General features: G+C 41.0%; 1 protein-coding gene and 1 long non-coding RNA gene across 2 annotated transcripts in view; one reads left to right on the forward strand and one right to left on the reverse strand.

The window, feature by feature from the left end:
- Window positions 1-269: 269 nt before the first annotated feature.
- Window positions 270-13,455, reverse strand: part of LOC135105072 (uncharacterized) — a 23,451-nt gene continuing 10,265 nt past the window's right edge. The window contains exon 2 of the long non-coding RNA XR_010270685.1: window positions 270-1,125. This is a non-coding gene — a long non-coding RNA (uncharacterized LOC135105072). The remainder of the gene's footprint in view (window positions 1,126-13,455) is intronic.
- On the forward strand, window positions 3,057-5,463 carry LOC135105071 (uncharacterized). The gene is made up of 3 exons (XM_064013011.1): window positions 3,057-3,176; window positions 4,019-4,216; window positions 4,672-5,463. Exons 1-3 carry the CDS (start codon window positions 3,128-3,130, stop codon window positions 4,926-4,928), a joined length of 504 nt encoding a protein of 167 aa, XP_063869081.1. The 5' UTR covers window positions 3,057-3,127; the 3' UTR covers window positions 4,929-5,463.

Here is a 13,455-nt window from a genome sequence, read left to right on the forward strand (position 1 = left end):
TGTATAGCACGAGAACAAGCTGTGTTAAACCAAGGTTTAGAAGGTTTAGGACGAGAAAAAGAGTGAGGAATGTACGCCTCCATGCCAGACACTATCACCTCTGTTATGCGCTCAGCACACAAAGACGGGTCTCTGACACGAAAGCAGTAGTCATTCCAAGGAAAATCAGCAAAATACCTCCTCAGGTCCCCCCAACTAGCAGAGGCAAAACGCCAGAGGCACCTTCGCTTAGGGGGATCCTGAGGAGGGATTGGAGTGATAGGACAAGATAAAGATATGAGATTGTGTACCTCAAGTGTTGTGTCAAGGGTTCGATATACAGCAGCACCATGTCATGCCGCATAACAAAAGTTTCAACACTTGTCTCTCTGGGACCTCTTTAGCACCACATTCGTAAATGTTTAATTTGCCTTCCCGAACTGTACGAGACATGACATAAACCACTAAGTTAAAAAGCTATAACACTGTCTTTCATTTCACGAGCAATGTATGTACATTACTCAAACCTCACCATGTTTAAAGTGAAGCTAATTCAACTTGACGATCTCTCAAATGACTGGCATCAGTACATTAATGAATATAGATGTATATATGCAATATTATCTTAAAGTGCCAACCTGAAATTTTTGAGTAAGTGACAGCTCAGTGAAGATTTTCTTTAATATAAGAGACAGTCAGTAGCATTATCGTCAGTCACTGTCAAAAAATCACTTTAAAACTCATAATATATCTCCGCAATAAATCCTCCATTCCAAATGTGTATTTAAAGGTAAAAGGTCCGCTAGTGGATGGCACACTACTGATGACACTATTCGTCACATGGATGATAAGTGTATTCACACTTCGCTTCTGCTTCCCTCATTCTTATCTAATTAAGCTAAAAACAAGCTGTGCAAAATCAACTCTCAACTCCACTGTCCACCATTACGCTAACACTTCTATTTGCTTCCCTCCACAGTCCGGGGGCCTCTGCTTCAACGTCATTGACAGGCCCGGGGAGGACATGACGTGGGAGGAGTGCAGGGGTCTGTGTGAGAAGGAGGCAGAGGGGGTGTGGAAGGCCGACCTGGCTGTCTTTGACAATGCTGAAGAACTGGAAGAATTCTCCATCACCTGGCTCGAGATCTGTGAATATAACGAATATTTCAGCGGTCCTCGATGTGTTTATTCTTGAACGTCACAAATGTAAGATCAGTAACATAGTAGAGGAAATTAAGTTATGCTTTTGTTCCTCATTGTCAATGTTTCAGTAATTAGGATTTTTTTTTTTTTTATCGTAGTCAGCAGTTTAATATTAAGTGAATACTTGAGTTTATTTCAGTCATATATTGGTACAATGTTCAATCCGTTCCTGTGTCTGTGTTTTGATATGTTATTTTGTACTATTTCTTTCTCATCGTCTTTGTTTTTTTTTTTTTATTAATTTATCTCTTTTTTCCCGGTATAATTCTCTGTCTCTCAGTTTGCGTGTCTATCGGCGCGTGCCGCCAAATACTGTCCCCCTACCACATAAACAAACTTATCCCTTCCGCTCTTCCTCTCAGCCAATAAAGATATTTAAATTTTATTTGTTTTGATCTATTTGTACTTTCTCGGAATGGTAATAAGGTCAGTGGTTTAATATGTAGTATTTTTAAAAGTTCTTAGTCAGCCCTGCTTTCATATGCAACAGCCACAGGAACAACAACAACAACAACAATAGCAACAACAACAAAGACAATATCAATAACAACAAGACGAACAAATACTACTGGTAGTACGACAACAACATCTACTACTACTATTACTACTACTACTAATGGTAATAATAATAATAATGATACAACAAATAAAATAAAACAACAACAACAGCAACAACAACAACAACAACAACAACAAAAACAACAGCAACAAAAACAATAAAGACGACGACGAAAAATAACACTGCTTCAGAAACCAGAATATATACTTATTCCTATCTGATATAGGAAAAAAAAATAAATAAATAAAAATAAATAAATGAATAAAAGTCACTTCATAACTAAACCCATGAACCGCGGCAAGTGACTTCCGTAGCTTAATTCAAACACTTTGTCTTAAAACAAACCAGTAACACTGTAAACTCGCCTTCATACTGTAATATCCCTACGGCTGAGTGAGAAGCACGACAGAGACTATGCTGTAACTGAAATCAAATTGTATTTTTGTTGACATATTTATTTTTGTTCTTGCCCATGTTGCTATGAAACTGTGCCTCCTGCGTGGTTTCAATCATTCTTAACTTGACTGACTGTTCTTACACCTGAAGGAAAAAGCTGCTTTTCACTCAGTTCATTCAAGACCTTTCCAGTGCATCAATACATGCATACATATATACATACATATACCAAAACTGTCTCCTCCCTAAAAGGAGGGAAGCTAAGACAATGCACAAAACTTGCACAACAACTAAATAGCGTATGTAGAGGTCCATTGGCGGTGTCTATTTCCACTGTTTAGTTAAAAATGTATCCATTTACGTTTGTTCTTGTTATCATGCTGTCAGGTCCAGTTTACTGTATACATTTGAGGAACTGTGCTCCATATTTTTATTTAAAGTCTGTGGAGATTTGGTAAATAAATCGAGTCAAATAAATTGCACACTGCTGCACTCTCTGACTTAGCAGTAAGGCTACGCTCTCCCTCGCTTTTCCTCTCTGTACACCGGACACCCTTACAGTCACAGTTCCAAACCTAGATAAGAAAATACTGCCCATAGCAAGGTATGCAATCTCTCGAAAATGTCAAATAATTTATTACAACACTGCAAAGAATATAGTAAATTCCAGCAAATATTTGACAATTTTTGTGCTTCCCCTGGGATTTTCCTAAGCGCCAGGGCCACACCACAGCCTGTACCTACGGGCCTGGCTACACTTAGAATCTATGAGAGTCCAATGAAAAATTCAAGGTCGTTTGCACAAAAAATCCCAGACAGTGAGCGCGCTCCCTCTAACACGTTCTAGAGGGAAGTACATGGGAGAATTATCATCTTGTTTCTCACTAGTACTGATTGTTTTTTTCTCTCCCTCCCTCACCCTCTACCATTTGCCCTTGAGTTACTGTATAAAAGCCTGCGTGTTGTCTTTTGCTGCACTCTGACACCAACATGTCTCTCCTTCAACAAGTTATCGTTGCTTCCCTGGCAGCCTTCGTGGGTACGTAAACAATAATTACATTTATATTCATCCAACACATCATTGTACAGGAAAGTTTAGTGTACTTTGTAATAGCACATTAGGCAAAGTTAAACGGCTTATCAGTAAGATGCTGTGCACCTCAAGTGTCGCGTCAAACGCTTTAAAGCTAGCAGTTCTACCTTATTATTTAACTCTTTAGAGTAATGATGAATGTTTCACAATGCAGCATTACAAAGTTTTCAACACTCATCTCCCTATAACCTCGTCAGCACCTCATCCGTAAATGCTTAACTTTCTTGCCCGAATTGTACGAGAATTGACTTGAACCCAGTAAGTTATAACCCTATATCAGTGTCTTTAATTTCCTGAGGAGTCTACATTTTGCAGACCTCACCATGTTTAAAGTGAAGCTGAATCATCTTGACCATATCTCAAATGGAGGACATAAATACATGAGTAAATATTGGTGAATAAAGGCAACGTTGCGTTATATTACTCAACTGAAATCTTTGCGTAAGTGACAGTTCAGTGAAAACTTCCTGAAATACAAGAAACAGTCATTCGCATTACCGTCAGTCACTGCCAAAAGATCATAGTCAAACTCATAATAAATCCCCACTATCAGCCCTCAACTTCAAATGTCAACTTAAAGGTTAAGGTCTGGTGGTGGGAGACAAAGCAATGGAAAGTGCGTAGACTCATAACTATCCGTCACATGAATGAGATGAATGAGTATATCAACACTTGCCTTTTGCTTCTTTCTCCCTTATGCAATCGATCTCAAAGCAAGCTGTCCAAAATCAACCCTCAGTTCCACTGTCTAAGAATATGCAAACACCTCCATTTGCTTCCCTCCACAGCCGCTAATTGCCCCCCGAATTTCTTCGAGTCCGGAGGCCTCTGCTTCAGCGTCATTGACAAGCCCGGGGTGAACATGACGTGGGAGGAGTGCAGGGGTCTGTGTGAGAAGGAGGCAGAGGGGGTGTGGAAGGCCGACCTGGCTGTCTTTGACAATGCTGAAGAACTGGAAGCCTTCTCCATCACCTGGCTCGAGATCTGTGAGTATTAGGAATATTAAACTAATCCTCAAAATAATGGATCTCTATGGATGTTTACATGTTTATTCTTGACCATCGCAAATAAGTAAAGTAAAGTAAAGTAGTAGAGGAAATGAAGTTATACTTTTTTCTTCATTGTTAATGCTTCAATGACCAAGATCTTATATCCTCTTTGATAGCAGTTTAATGTTGACAGTATGCTAGAGTTTACTCCAATAATGTGTTGGCACATTGTTCAGTTTGTTTCTGTCTCTAGATATGTAGGTGTGTTGTTTTATCATTTCCATCTGTCTATGTGTCTGCTCGTTTGTCTGTCGTTTTCTTTTTTATTTCTTCTAGTCTGTCTTTTTTTTTCCTGCTTAACTCTCTGTCTCTCTCCATTTATTTCAATGTATATCAGCGCGTGCCACCAAATAACTCTCACCAGACTCAAATTAATCATCTCCGCCTCTCAGCCAATACGCTGCCCGAACATCCCTACATGTGGATCGGCGTGCACAAAATGGACGGCCAATGGGTCACCCTGGACGGCACTCACATCACTCACCAGAACCTGATGTGGCACGTGGGTCACCCTCACGACATGGGAATCAACGCCTTCCTGGAGGACATCACCAAGACCACAGGCGAGAACTCCTACGGACGTCTGTACATGAGCTGTTCAATGGGAGTGCACGAGCACCACAGCCGCTGTCTGTGTGAAGCTAACTGATAGAAACGACACAGACAAAAGTGATTAAGCTCCTCCCTCTCCTTTTCCTTTTTTTTCTTCCTTCTTTTCTTACTATTCCCTCTCCTTCATGTCTTTCTCTTCCTGCATACTAACTACTCCACACATACATGTTGAATGTACAGAAGTATTTTGACAGGCATTGTTAAGATCGTTGTCCAAGAATCTGCTCCACACGATATGGAAAAGAAATTCTGCTACAAAGAAAACAAAGAACTTCCAGCTTCACACGAAGGAAGAAAAGAACGTAAAGGAAGGAAGAACGTAACATGTTTTCCTGACGCAGTCATCTCTCGTAAACAGCTTGTCATATCATGAGACACATTCAACAGCGTCTCGACGATCCAAGTGTTAACTCTTCAGTCATTCCTTAAGTTGCCGAGCCGCCGTTCATAGAAAACTGACCCACGTTACTTGTAAGTGTGACTTAATTATCTGTAAACTATCCTTTATAACAAACACTGTACTCGGCATATGTTGTTCATCATCATAAGAAACAATAAAGAAATGTAAATTCTAGCTCTTTTGATCTGTTTGTAATGTCTGAAAATGGTAATAAGTTTGGTGATTTGTTATGTAATAGTTTTAGAAAGTTTAAGTCACCCTTTCTTTCATATACAAAAACAACAACAACAACAACAACAGCTGCAGCTATTACTACTACTACTGCTACTACTACTACTACTACTACTACTACTACTAGTTATCCCTATTACTACCACTACTACTACTACTACTACTACTACTACTACTACTACTACTACTACTACTACTACTACAACTACTACAATAACAACAACAACAGTTACCACTACTACTACTACTACTACTATTACTACTACTACTACTACTACTATAAAAACATCAACAACAACAACAACAACAACAACAACAACAACGAAAATAAACGCACTACTTAAAAAAACTAGAACTAGATTACATACCTAGCATTCATTCTTATTTGATACAGAAAAGAAAAATAACAAAGAAAAAATTAAGTCATTTCATAACTAAACTTGCTGCTTTCTAAGAACCGCTGCAAATGACAACACTACAGTTAGTCCTAAAAGAAGATAGCAGCATAGTAACTCGCCTCGGTACTATGATATTCTTACGATTGAGTGGGAAAAATGGCAGAAACCTTCAGGCCTATCACTACGCCGCCTGAACTTTGCGTCCTGCTCATATCTTTATAGATTCTTACTGATGAACCATCACTTACTGTCCTTTATACGTAAACTGACGGTATTCTTTTTTCCTTTAGAGACTGGTCGAAGGAAAACAGAATAAGAAATAAAATAAGAAGCAAGCAAGTCAATTTCAGCTGGAAATCATGAATTCAGCAAGTGATCTTCATGTCCTTGATAAATTATTCAGGTATTTCATGCCACTATCTGAGGCCGTATGAACACAAAATATCTTCCCCTTTCCTCACCCAGCAACATATGTATAGTCTCATGCACATGACGCAGGGAAATATCAACAAACACGAGCGGTTTATTAACCAGACATGGCTCAACACCAACACCTGCATGGCGGATCATGTTAGGTGAGTGACAGGTGGAAGGGATGGCTAGGGTGCGGTAAGGAAAAAATAGAGGCAGTAAAGGTGAAGATGGTGAAGTAAAGCACGAGATAGGAAGCGAGGGATGGCGAGAGGTGGTGAGGAGGGAGGGAGAGGAGGTGAGGGAATACGATGGGAGGCGAGGCAACCACCAGCCATCCAAGGATCACTCTTGATACCTTCACTTTTCAATATTGGCAATAACGTGGAAGGACGTGAAGGGCGATGACGAGACGTGGGCAGATGATGGGGCAGGGAGGGCGTTAGGGAGACAAGACAAGGAGATAGAAGGGATGAAAAGTGGCGGGAAAGGAAGGAAGGAATGAAAGGAGAGAAGGATGAGAAAGGAAAGTCAGGAACATGAGAAAGATAAGAAAGAACAGAAGGATGTAAGAAAGATATGAGAGAGAGAGAGAGAGAGAGAGAGAGAGAGAGAGAGAGAGAGAGAGAGAGAGAGAGAGAGAGAGAGAGAAAGGAAGGGCAGGTACACACGTTCAGGTTAATAAGGTGCAATTTTACACGTCAACGAAAACTTGACGAGTCGCAGTGAGTCAGTTTGCTGGTGTGGAAATAAAGTGTGTGTGTGTGTATGTGTGTGTGTGTGTGTGTGTGTGTGTGTGTGTGTGTGTGTGTGTGTAATGGCGTCGTGTAAATAAGAAAACTGGTAGCATAGTGATGATTTATGATGTAATTAGGAGTGACACGGTAGTGTGTGTGTGTGTGTGTGTGTGTGTGTGTGTGTGTGTGTGTGTGTGTGTGTGTGTGTGTGGGAGGGGAAGGGGAAGCGGCACTCTAAATGAAAATAATCCTACTATACACATCCTTAATACAGTAATTGATAATGGTAATAATAAATACACACCCACATAAAAAGAAAAGAAACTCATCTCCAAGTGAATACCGCGCGTGAATAAGCCAGCGAATAGGATGGATGTGGGTGAAAGATTTCCCCGTCGATAGCAATGAGTGATGAGTGCATGGAGCGAGAGAGACTTGAGAGACTTTCCGAGACGAGACGCAAGCTAAAGAATGCCTCTGAAACACCGCTTGGTCTTCGTTTTCTTTGGAGCTTGGTCTTAGGGTTGCACCTAAAGACTAGCAGGGGTCGAGTGTGATATCCCTATTATTCATCGGAGTTTGCGTTTCTCGACTTTTCTCCAGTGATCCATTTGTCGAGCAGCTCATGAGGAAGAATAGCGTTGGACTGTAAGCTTTCTATTTGAGCTTGGATTCGAGCTGAGTGACAGTATCAAGTAACTTTTTTCCTCTGCTCTCAATCTGCAAGTAATAATCACACCTATGCAATCCTAAATTATTACTCTTCTACATTCGAAGAGGTTTTCAGGGATTTCTATAATAATATGGCTTCAGATTCGTGGGTATGAAGCAAAATGAGGTCGAGCTAATGTAATTGTAATGAACCGAGAATACAAGCGAAAAATAACTAAATAAATAAAACAGGCAAACTCACCACCAATATCTCGTCACCACAAACATGACCATCACCACCATAACCATCACCACCACCATCACCCTTACGACTCTCACACTTGTACAGGCGGAGAACAAGTGTGGTGAGTTTCTTGCCTCTACTTGCCCCTGGCCTCGCTTTTGCACGGGGCGGGGTAAGTGTCATTCCCAATAGTTCCGCCCCGCCCCGCCCCGCCCCGCCCCGCCCGCCACCTCCCTCGACACAGTTCTGGGAGTAAGTCTTTGATGCTCAACTCTTTCCCCGGGTAAATATTGCTAATCACCTCCCTTTGCCGTGTTCACCTGGTCGTTTGATTAGCTCTCTCAACCTTGAGTGAAAAATCGTCCACCCAATATTATTAACCCCCTTTCAGTCCCCGTTCTCCTTCCTCCTCCTCCTTCTCCTTCTTCCGCTGCTGCTTCTTCTTCTCCTCCTCTTCCTCCTCCTTTTCCTTCACCTCCTTGTGCTCCAATATCAGTATGCTTCTAGTAAAGTTAATTACAAGATGACGTATTAATGATTGGTCTCGTCAAGCCTTTCATCAGTATAAGTCAATAATTGTTGCAGGATGGAGAGTATAATCTTTGCAATGCTTCGACTCACACGTCTTTTTTTTCTGGCATAAGTCTCCGCTTATCACTCTGAAGCTATTACCAATGCATGCATAGAGAGATGAAGGTGAGAAGTGTAGGTGTGGAGAGGGACAAGTGAAGAGAAGGCGATTAGTGAAATTACAGGTGAGGGGAAAGGCCATCAGAAGTGTATGCAGGGAGGTATACAGGGGAGAGGTGCAGGTGGGGAGAAACACAGGTGTAGGGAAGGTGCATGGGAGGAGATACGTGAGAGAGGCAGGTAAGTTATTTTTGTTTCTCAGGTAGCAGGTAAGATTGTGTCCCCTCTGCCCGGTGGAAAGGCAGGTAAGATACAAAAGGTACAACAGGTGAGTGCATTGCGTGGAGTTGATGGGGTGTAATATCTCTCTCCTCGCAGGCTTTTCCTTCTCTCTCCGTCTTCCTTCTTATGCTTTTCAATCTTTCTTTCTTTCTTTCCCTTATATATCTCCCTCCTCTATGTTTTACTTTTCAATCTTTCTTCTCCCTTTCCTTTACTCCATCCGCCTCCCTCTTTTCTTCCTCTTTTCTTCTATTTCCTTTTACCTGACATCCTCCCACCTCTTGCATACGTTTCCTAACTTCTTTCTTTTCTCTTACTGTCTCCCCACTTTACCCATCCTTTCCCTCCGTCTTTCCATTCCTATCCCCTCCTCCATCACTCCTAGCCATCCTGCTCATCCCTCTCTCCACCAACACAAAGGAAAGACAGAGATGGCGGGAAGGAGTGAGCGCCACACAAGTCTTCCTATCCTCCTTATTCCCCTTGAAGACACTCCCTATTCTCCCTCCGTCACTATAGAAATACGGAAGGCAACAGTAAACTCCGCATATTAAACTTTCCCGTATGAACCTGAGACTCCTAATTTCCCTTGAGAGACCACCACCCCTTCCCCAGTTCCTCCTTCCCCCCAGACACAGCAACAACCCCATTCCTACTACCCCTCCACCACCTCCTTCACCACTATCACCTCTAGCAACACCACTGCCATCACTACCAAAGCCACTACCACCACAATAACGGCGCGATAGTCCTGTCTCCTTCACTTCCCGCCGCTCCTGCTCTTCACTAGTTCATTTCTAGTTGTGGAAAGGAAAGTGGTACAAACCCTCGACTTTTTAAGGAGATTATGATTCATGTTCTCATGATTCAACACTGGCCATTAACTACTCGACGGTAAGAAAGCGGAGGACCTGTTGGTAAATTAGGGCGCGCACACACACACACACACACACACACACACACACACACACACACACACACATATACACACTTAGGTCGTTAATCATGTCTATAGCAGCAATTACTTTACAGAGGGAACCTAACTTATTTTCTACTATATTAGGATGTTTCTGCCTTCTTCTAGTTGAAATGCGTGCATCTCCCAGTCTTGTTGCCTTGTTTTGTAATGTAAACAGGTAGATAGCGTGTCGGAACTACATAGTGCTGTTCTGCGATTTTAGTTAAGAAAGTGTTGAAATTCATTGTTTGATATTCCTACCTGTTACTGTAATTTGGGTTAGGTAATAATGAGTCGAAATTATTACTACTTAATAAATGTAATTGATATTCTATATGTTCTTTCTTATATTTAATGATCATCTCAACTCTCTCTCTCTCTCTCTCTCTCTCTCTCTCTCTCTCTCTCTCTCTCTCTCTCTCTCTCTCTCTCTCTTTCCATGTCCCTCCCTACCTCCCTCACACTCTCTCATACCACTTTTTTTTCTCTCTCTTTCTCCAGACCTTTTAATCACATATATCTTGGTTCTTTTTCGCGCACGTCACCAAACTTGCCTTTGCCTTTGCCTTCCCGCGGACCGTTCCCGCTGACGAAGGGACGAGTCACACCCTCGGCATTACGTACGTGTCGACCTGGGAAATCATTATACGAGTTTCATTAGCAAACTTCCAGGTCAAGTTTTTCCAACAAGTTAGAAGGGTAAATTAAGAAGTTTCGGCTGACTACGACGAAATGTGTAATTAGGTGAGTTGCTGCGGATCGCTAGTAAGAAAAAAATAAAAACTGGAGAAAGAGGGAGACTAGGGAGAGAGAGAGAGAGAGAGAGAGAGAGAGAGAGAGAGAGAGAGAGAGAGAGAGAGAGAGAGAGAGAGAGAGAAACGCGCAGACAAACAGGCGGATATACAGACAGACAAACAGATGCACAACTACACAGACAGCCAACCAGCCAAAAAGACAGGCAGGTAGCCAGCCAGCTAAATAAACTGACAGACAGACAGAGAGATACACAGGCAGACAGAAAGACAGATACAGATACATAGACAGCCAGCCAGCCAGCCACACAAATAGAAAATATGACACCACTTGTAACCTCTCGTAGTGAAACCTTCCCAAGAAAAAAAATATCATATCGGAAAAGAAATTTGTGTTGAGATCACAATTACTATTACAGCGATCCGAATATTGGAGACCTTTGGACTATTATTCTTCATTCACTTATCAATTTATATATATATATATATATATATATATATATATATATATATATATATATATATATATATATATATATATATATATATATATATATATATATATATATATATATATATCACTAACTGCTAATAAATGTCTGTGGATACAATATTAATCAAGCAACAAATTATCTTTGTGTGTGTGTGTGTGTGTGTGTGTGTGTGTGTGTGTGTGTGTGTGTGTGTGTGTGTGTGTGTGTGTGTGTGTGTGTGTGTGTGTGTGTGTGTGTGTGTGTGTGTGTGTGTGTGTGTGTGTGTGTGTGTGTGTGTGTGTGTGTAAAAACTGGCAATATCATTCGGCCTCGCTTACTTCCTTGAGTTGCATTCAAGGAGATATTAGTGTATGTCAGATTGAAGACTTCGACGAAATAATGCGAACCGAACTACGCAGCCCTGATTCTTGGGGACACGTGACTGTTGATATGTGTAATAAAAGGAAAATGAGGCGAGAGAGAGAGAGAGAGAGAGAGAGAGAGAGAGAGAGAGAGAGAGAGAGAGAGAGAGAGAGAGAGAGAGAGAGAGAGAGAGAGAATGGGGGAGCTGGGAGGGGAAAGTGGAGAGAGTAGGGAGAGGGAGAGAGTGGCTGAGATAGCAAGGGAGAGACGGACAAAGAAACGAACAGCCATGACAGAAGGCCAGCGGGAGATTGTTTTTATTTACAGATTTATAAGACAGTCATCCTTCTTTTCCTTAACGTGAAATGGACCTGAAAAAGGAGTGTTAGTGATCTGGATTTGTGAGAGGCGTCTACTTTCATCCTTCAGAGTGGCCGGAACAGCTAAAGTCATGAGAGCACAGAACACAATGTTAGCTGCAAGAAGCCAGCAGGTTTACACGTGGCAGTGTTTCAAGAAGAAAGTTTCGAGGCAATTTTTTTTTCTTTCATAATTTTGGAAAGTCTTTTTAACTGTACATCCGGGATTTGCACATTCAGTTGGCCATTTTTTTTTTCATAATTTTTTTTTTTTATCTTTGCCAGAGCCTCTCTTATATAAAGAAAAGCCCCAGTACAAAAAAAAAAGTACCTTTCCGTACTTCCTTATCATCACCATTTACAAACTTATCTAATCTGTTAAAGCTTCTTATTTACTTAGCAACAGAAACCCGACACACTGTTGTCGACCTTATCTGCTGTTCAATGCCACCTCACGGCACTTTCTTGTTGGGAGAGGTAATGCTCTATCGTAACTTTGACCGACACCATATGACCTTGTTTTAGTGGCGTCAGGACTCAGTGCAAACTCCCATTGGCCAAGATTTTATTTTGTTCTGCCTCTCATTTGATTAACTTATTTATGAGAGACTTTATTTTGTAGTCTCTCATTTGCTAAAAGCCTGTTGCCTGCCTGCCCACCACTACTGCTGCCAAGGTGCAACGATATCATGTTACGAGTTTATGATTCTGTTCAAAGCGCTTTGGCAAGACACGAAATTCACGCTAGGGATAGAAAAAACTCATCCCTGAGATTCCTAAGAATAAGCTTTCAAGTAATTATGCAGAAGTTACTCTTGAAAATGTTATAAGCATTTTTCATCTTTAAGTTATTCGTGCGTACTCAAAATAAAATGGGTTTGTACCTTCCCAGTAATTAGTACTGTCTCTTTCTCTCTCTCTCTCTCTCTTTCTCTCTTGTTGTTGTTGTTGTTGTTGTTGTTGTTGTTGTTGTTGTTGTTGTTGCTGCTGCTGTTATCATTATTATTATCATCATCATCATTACTTTCACCATTTATATTACAGTATTATTATGAGGGAAGGATTTATCTTCCAGCAACATTGAAGAACTTGGCGTGAAGAAAACTTTAAGATCGCTATAATCTGATTAACTCCGTCTTCGCTCGCCTGATTATTCTAAGTTTCTGAATTTTAGCCTTCGAACATATTTCCTGGAACTTCGAGGGCTAGGGCATGTGTTGCTTTATACACAGCACCTACATATTATTATTTTTCTGCAATAAACTAGAAGAACCTCAACGTGCGTTTTGTCGTCGCTTTTGTTCTGTTTTTTTTTTTTCTGTCATATTTATAGGTCAGTACCTGCACTTACTGAACGGGAAAGCTGTGCATCAATAGCAACATAATCAATGGATGTCTTACTGCATTTAATAACGACTCCTCAATCTCGACCCTCACACACTCACACACACGTCACTCACGCCAACAGCCATCCTTCTTGTAGCCAATGCATTCAAAACATACTAGTAATATAAACAATTAATGTTTTACTTTATGTCTAACTAACACGTTAATTCCACAGCTGCTTTTGATAACAACTCCCTCAGTCTCTTCCCTCACACATCATCACACGCCAACAGCCATCCTTCCTGCAGCCAATGCATTCAAAACACAGTAGCAATAGAATCATTTAATA

This window comes from Scylla paramamosain, chromosome 11 (genome assembly GCF_035594125.1).
Source record: "Scylla paramamosain isolate STU-SP2022 chromosome 11, ASM3559412v1, whole genome shotgun sequence".
In the NCBI taxonomy this organism is placed as follows: Eukaryota; Metazoa; Arthropoda; class Malacostraca; order Decapoda; family Portunidae; genus Scylla; species Scylla paramamosain.

Bases quoted from the DNA above. Each gene is read 5' to 3' on its own strand.
- LOC135105071 (XM_064013011.1), top strand. From the start codon at position 3,128: ATGTCTCTCCTTCAACAAGTTATCGTTGCTTCCCTGGCAGCCTTCGTG. The intron at 3,177-4,018 runs GTACGTAAACAA...TTCCCTCCACAG, and splicing joins TTCCCTGGCAGCCTTCGTGG to CCGCTAATTGCCCCCCGAAT. The intron at 4,217-4,671 runs GTGAGTATTAGG...TCCGCCTCTCAG, and splicing joins CATCACCTGGCTCGAGATCT to CCAATACGCTGCCCGAACAT.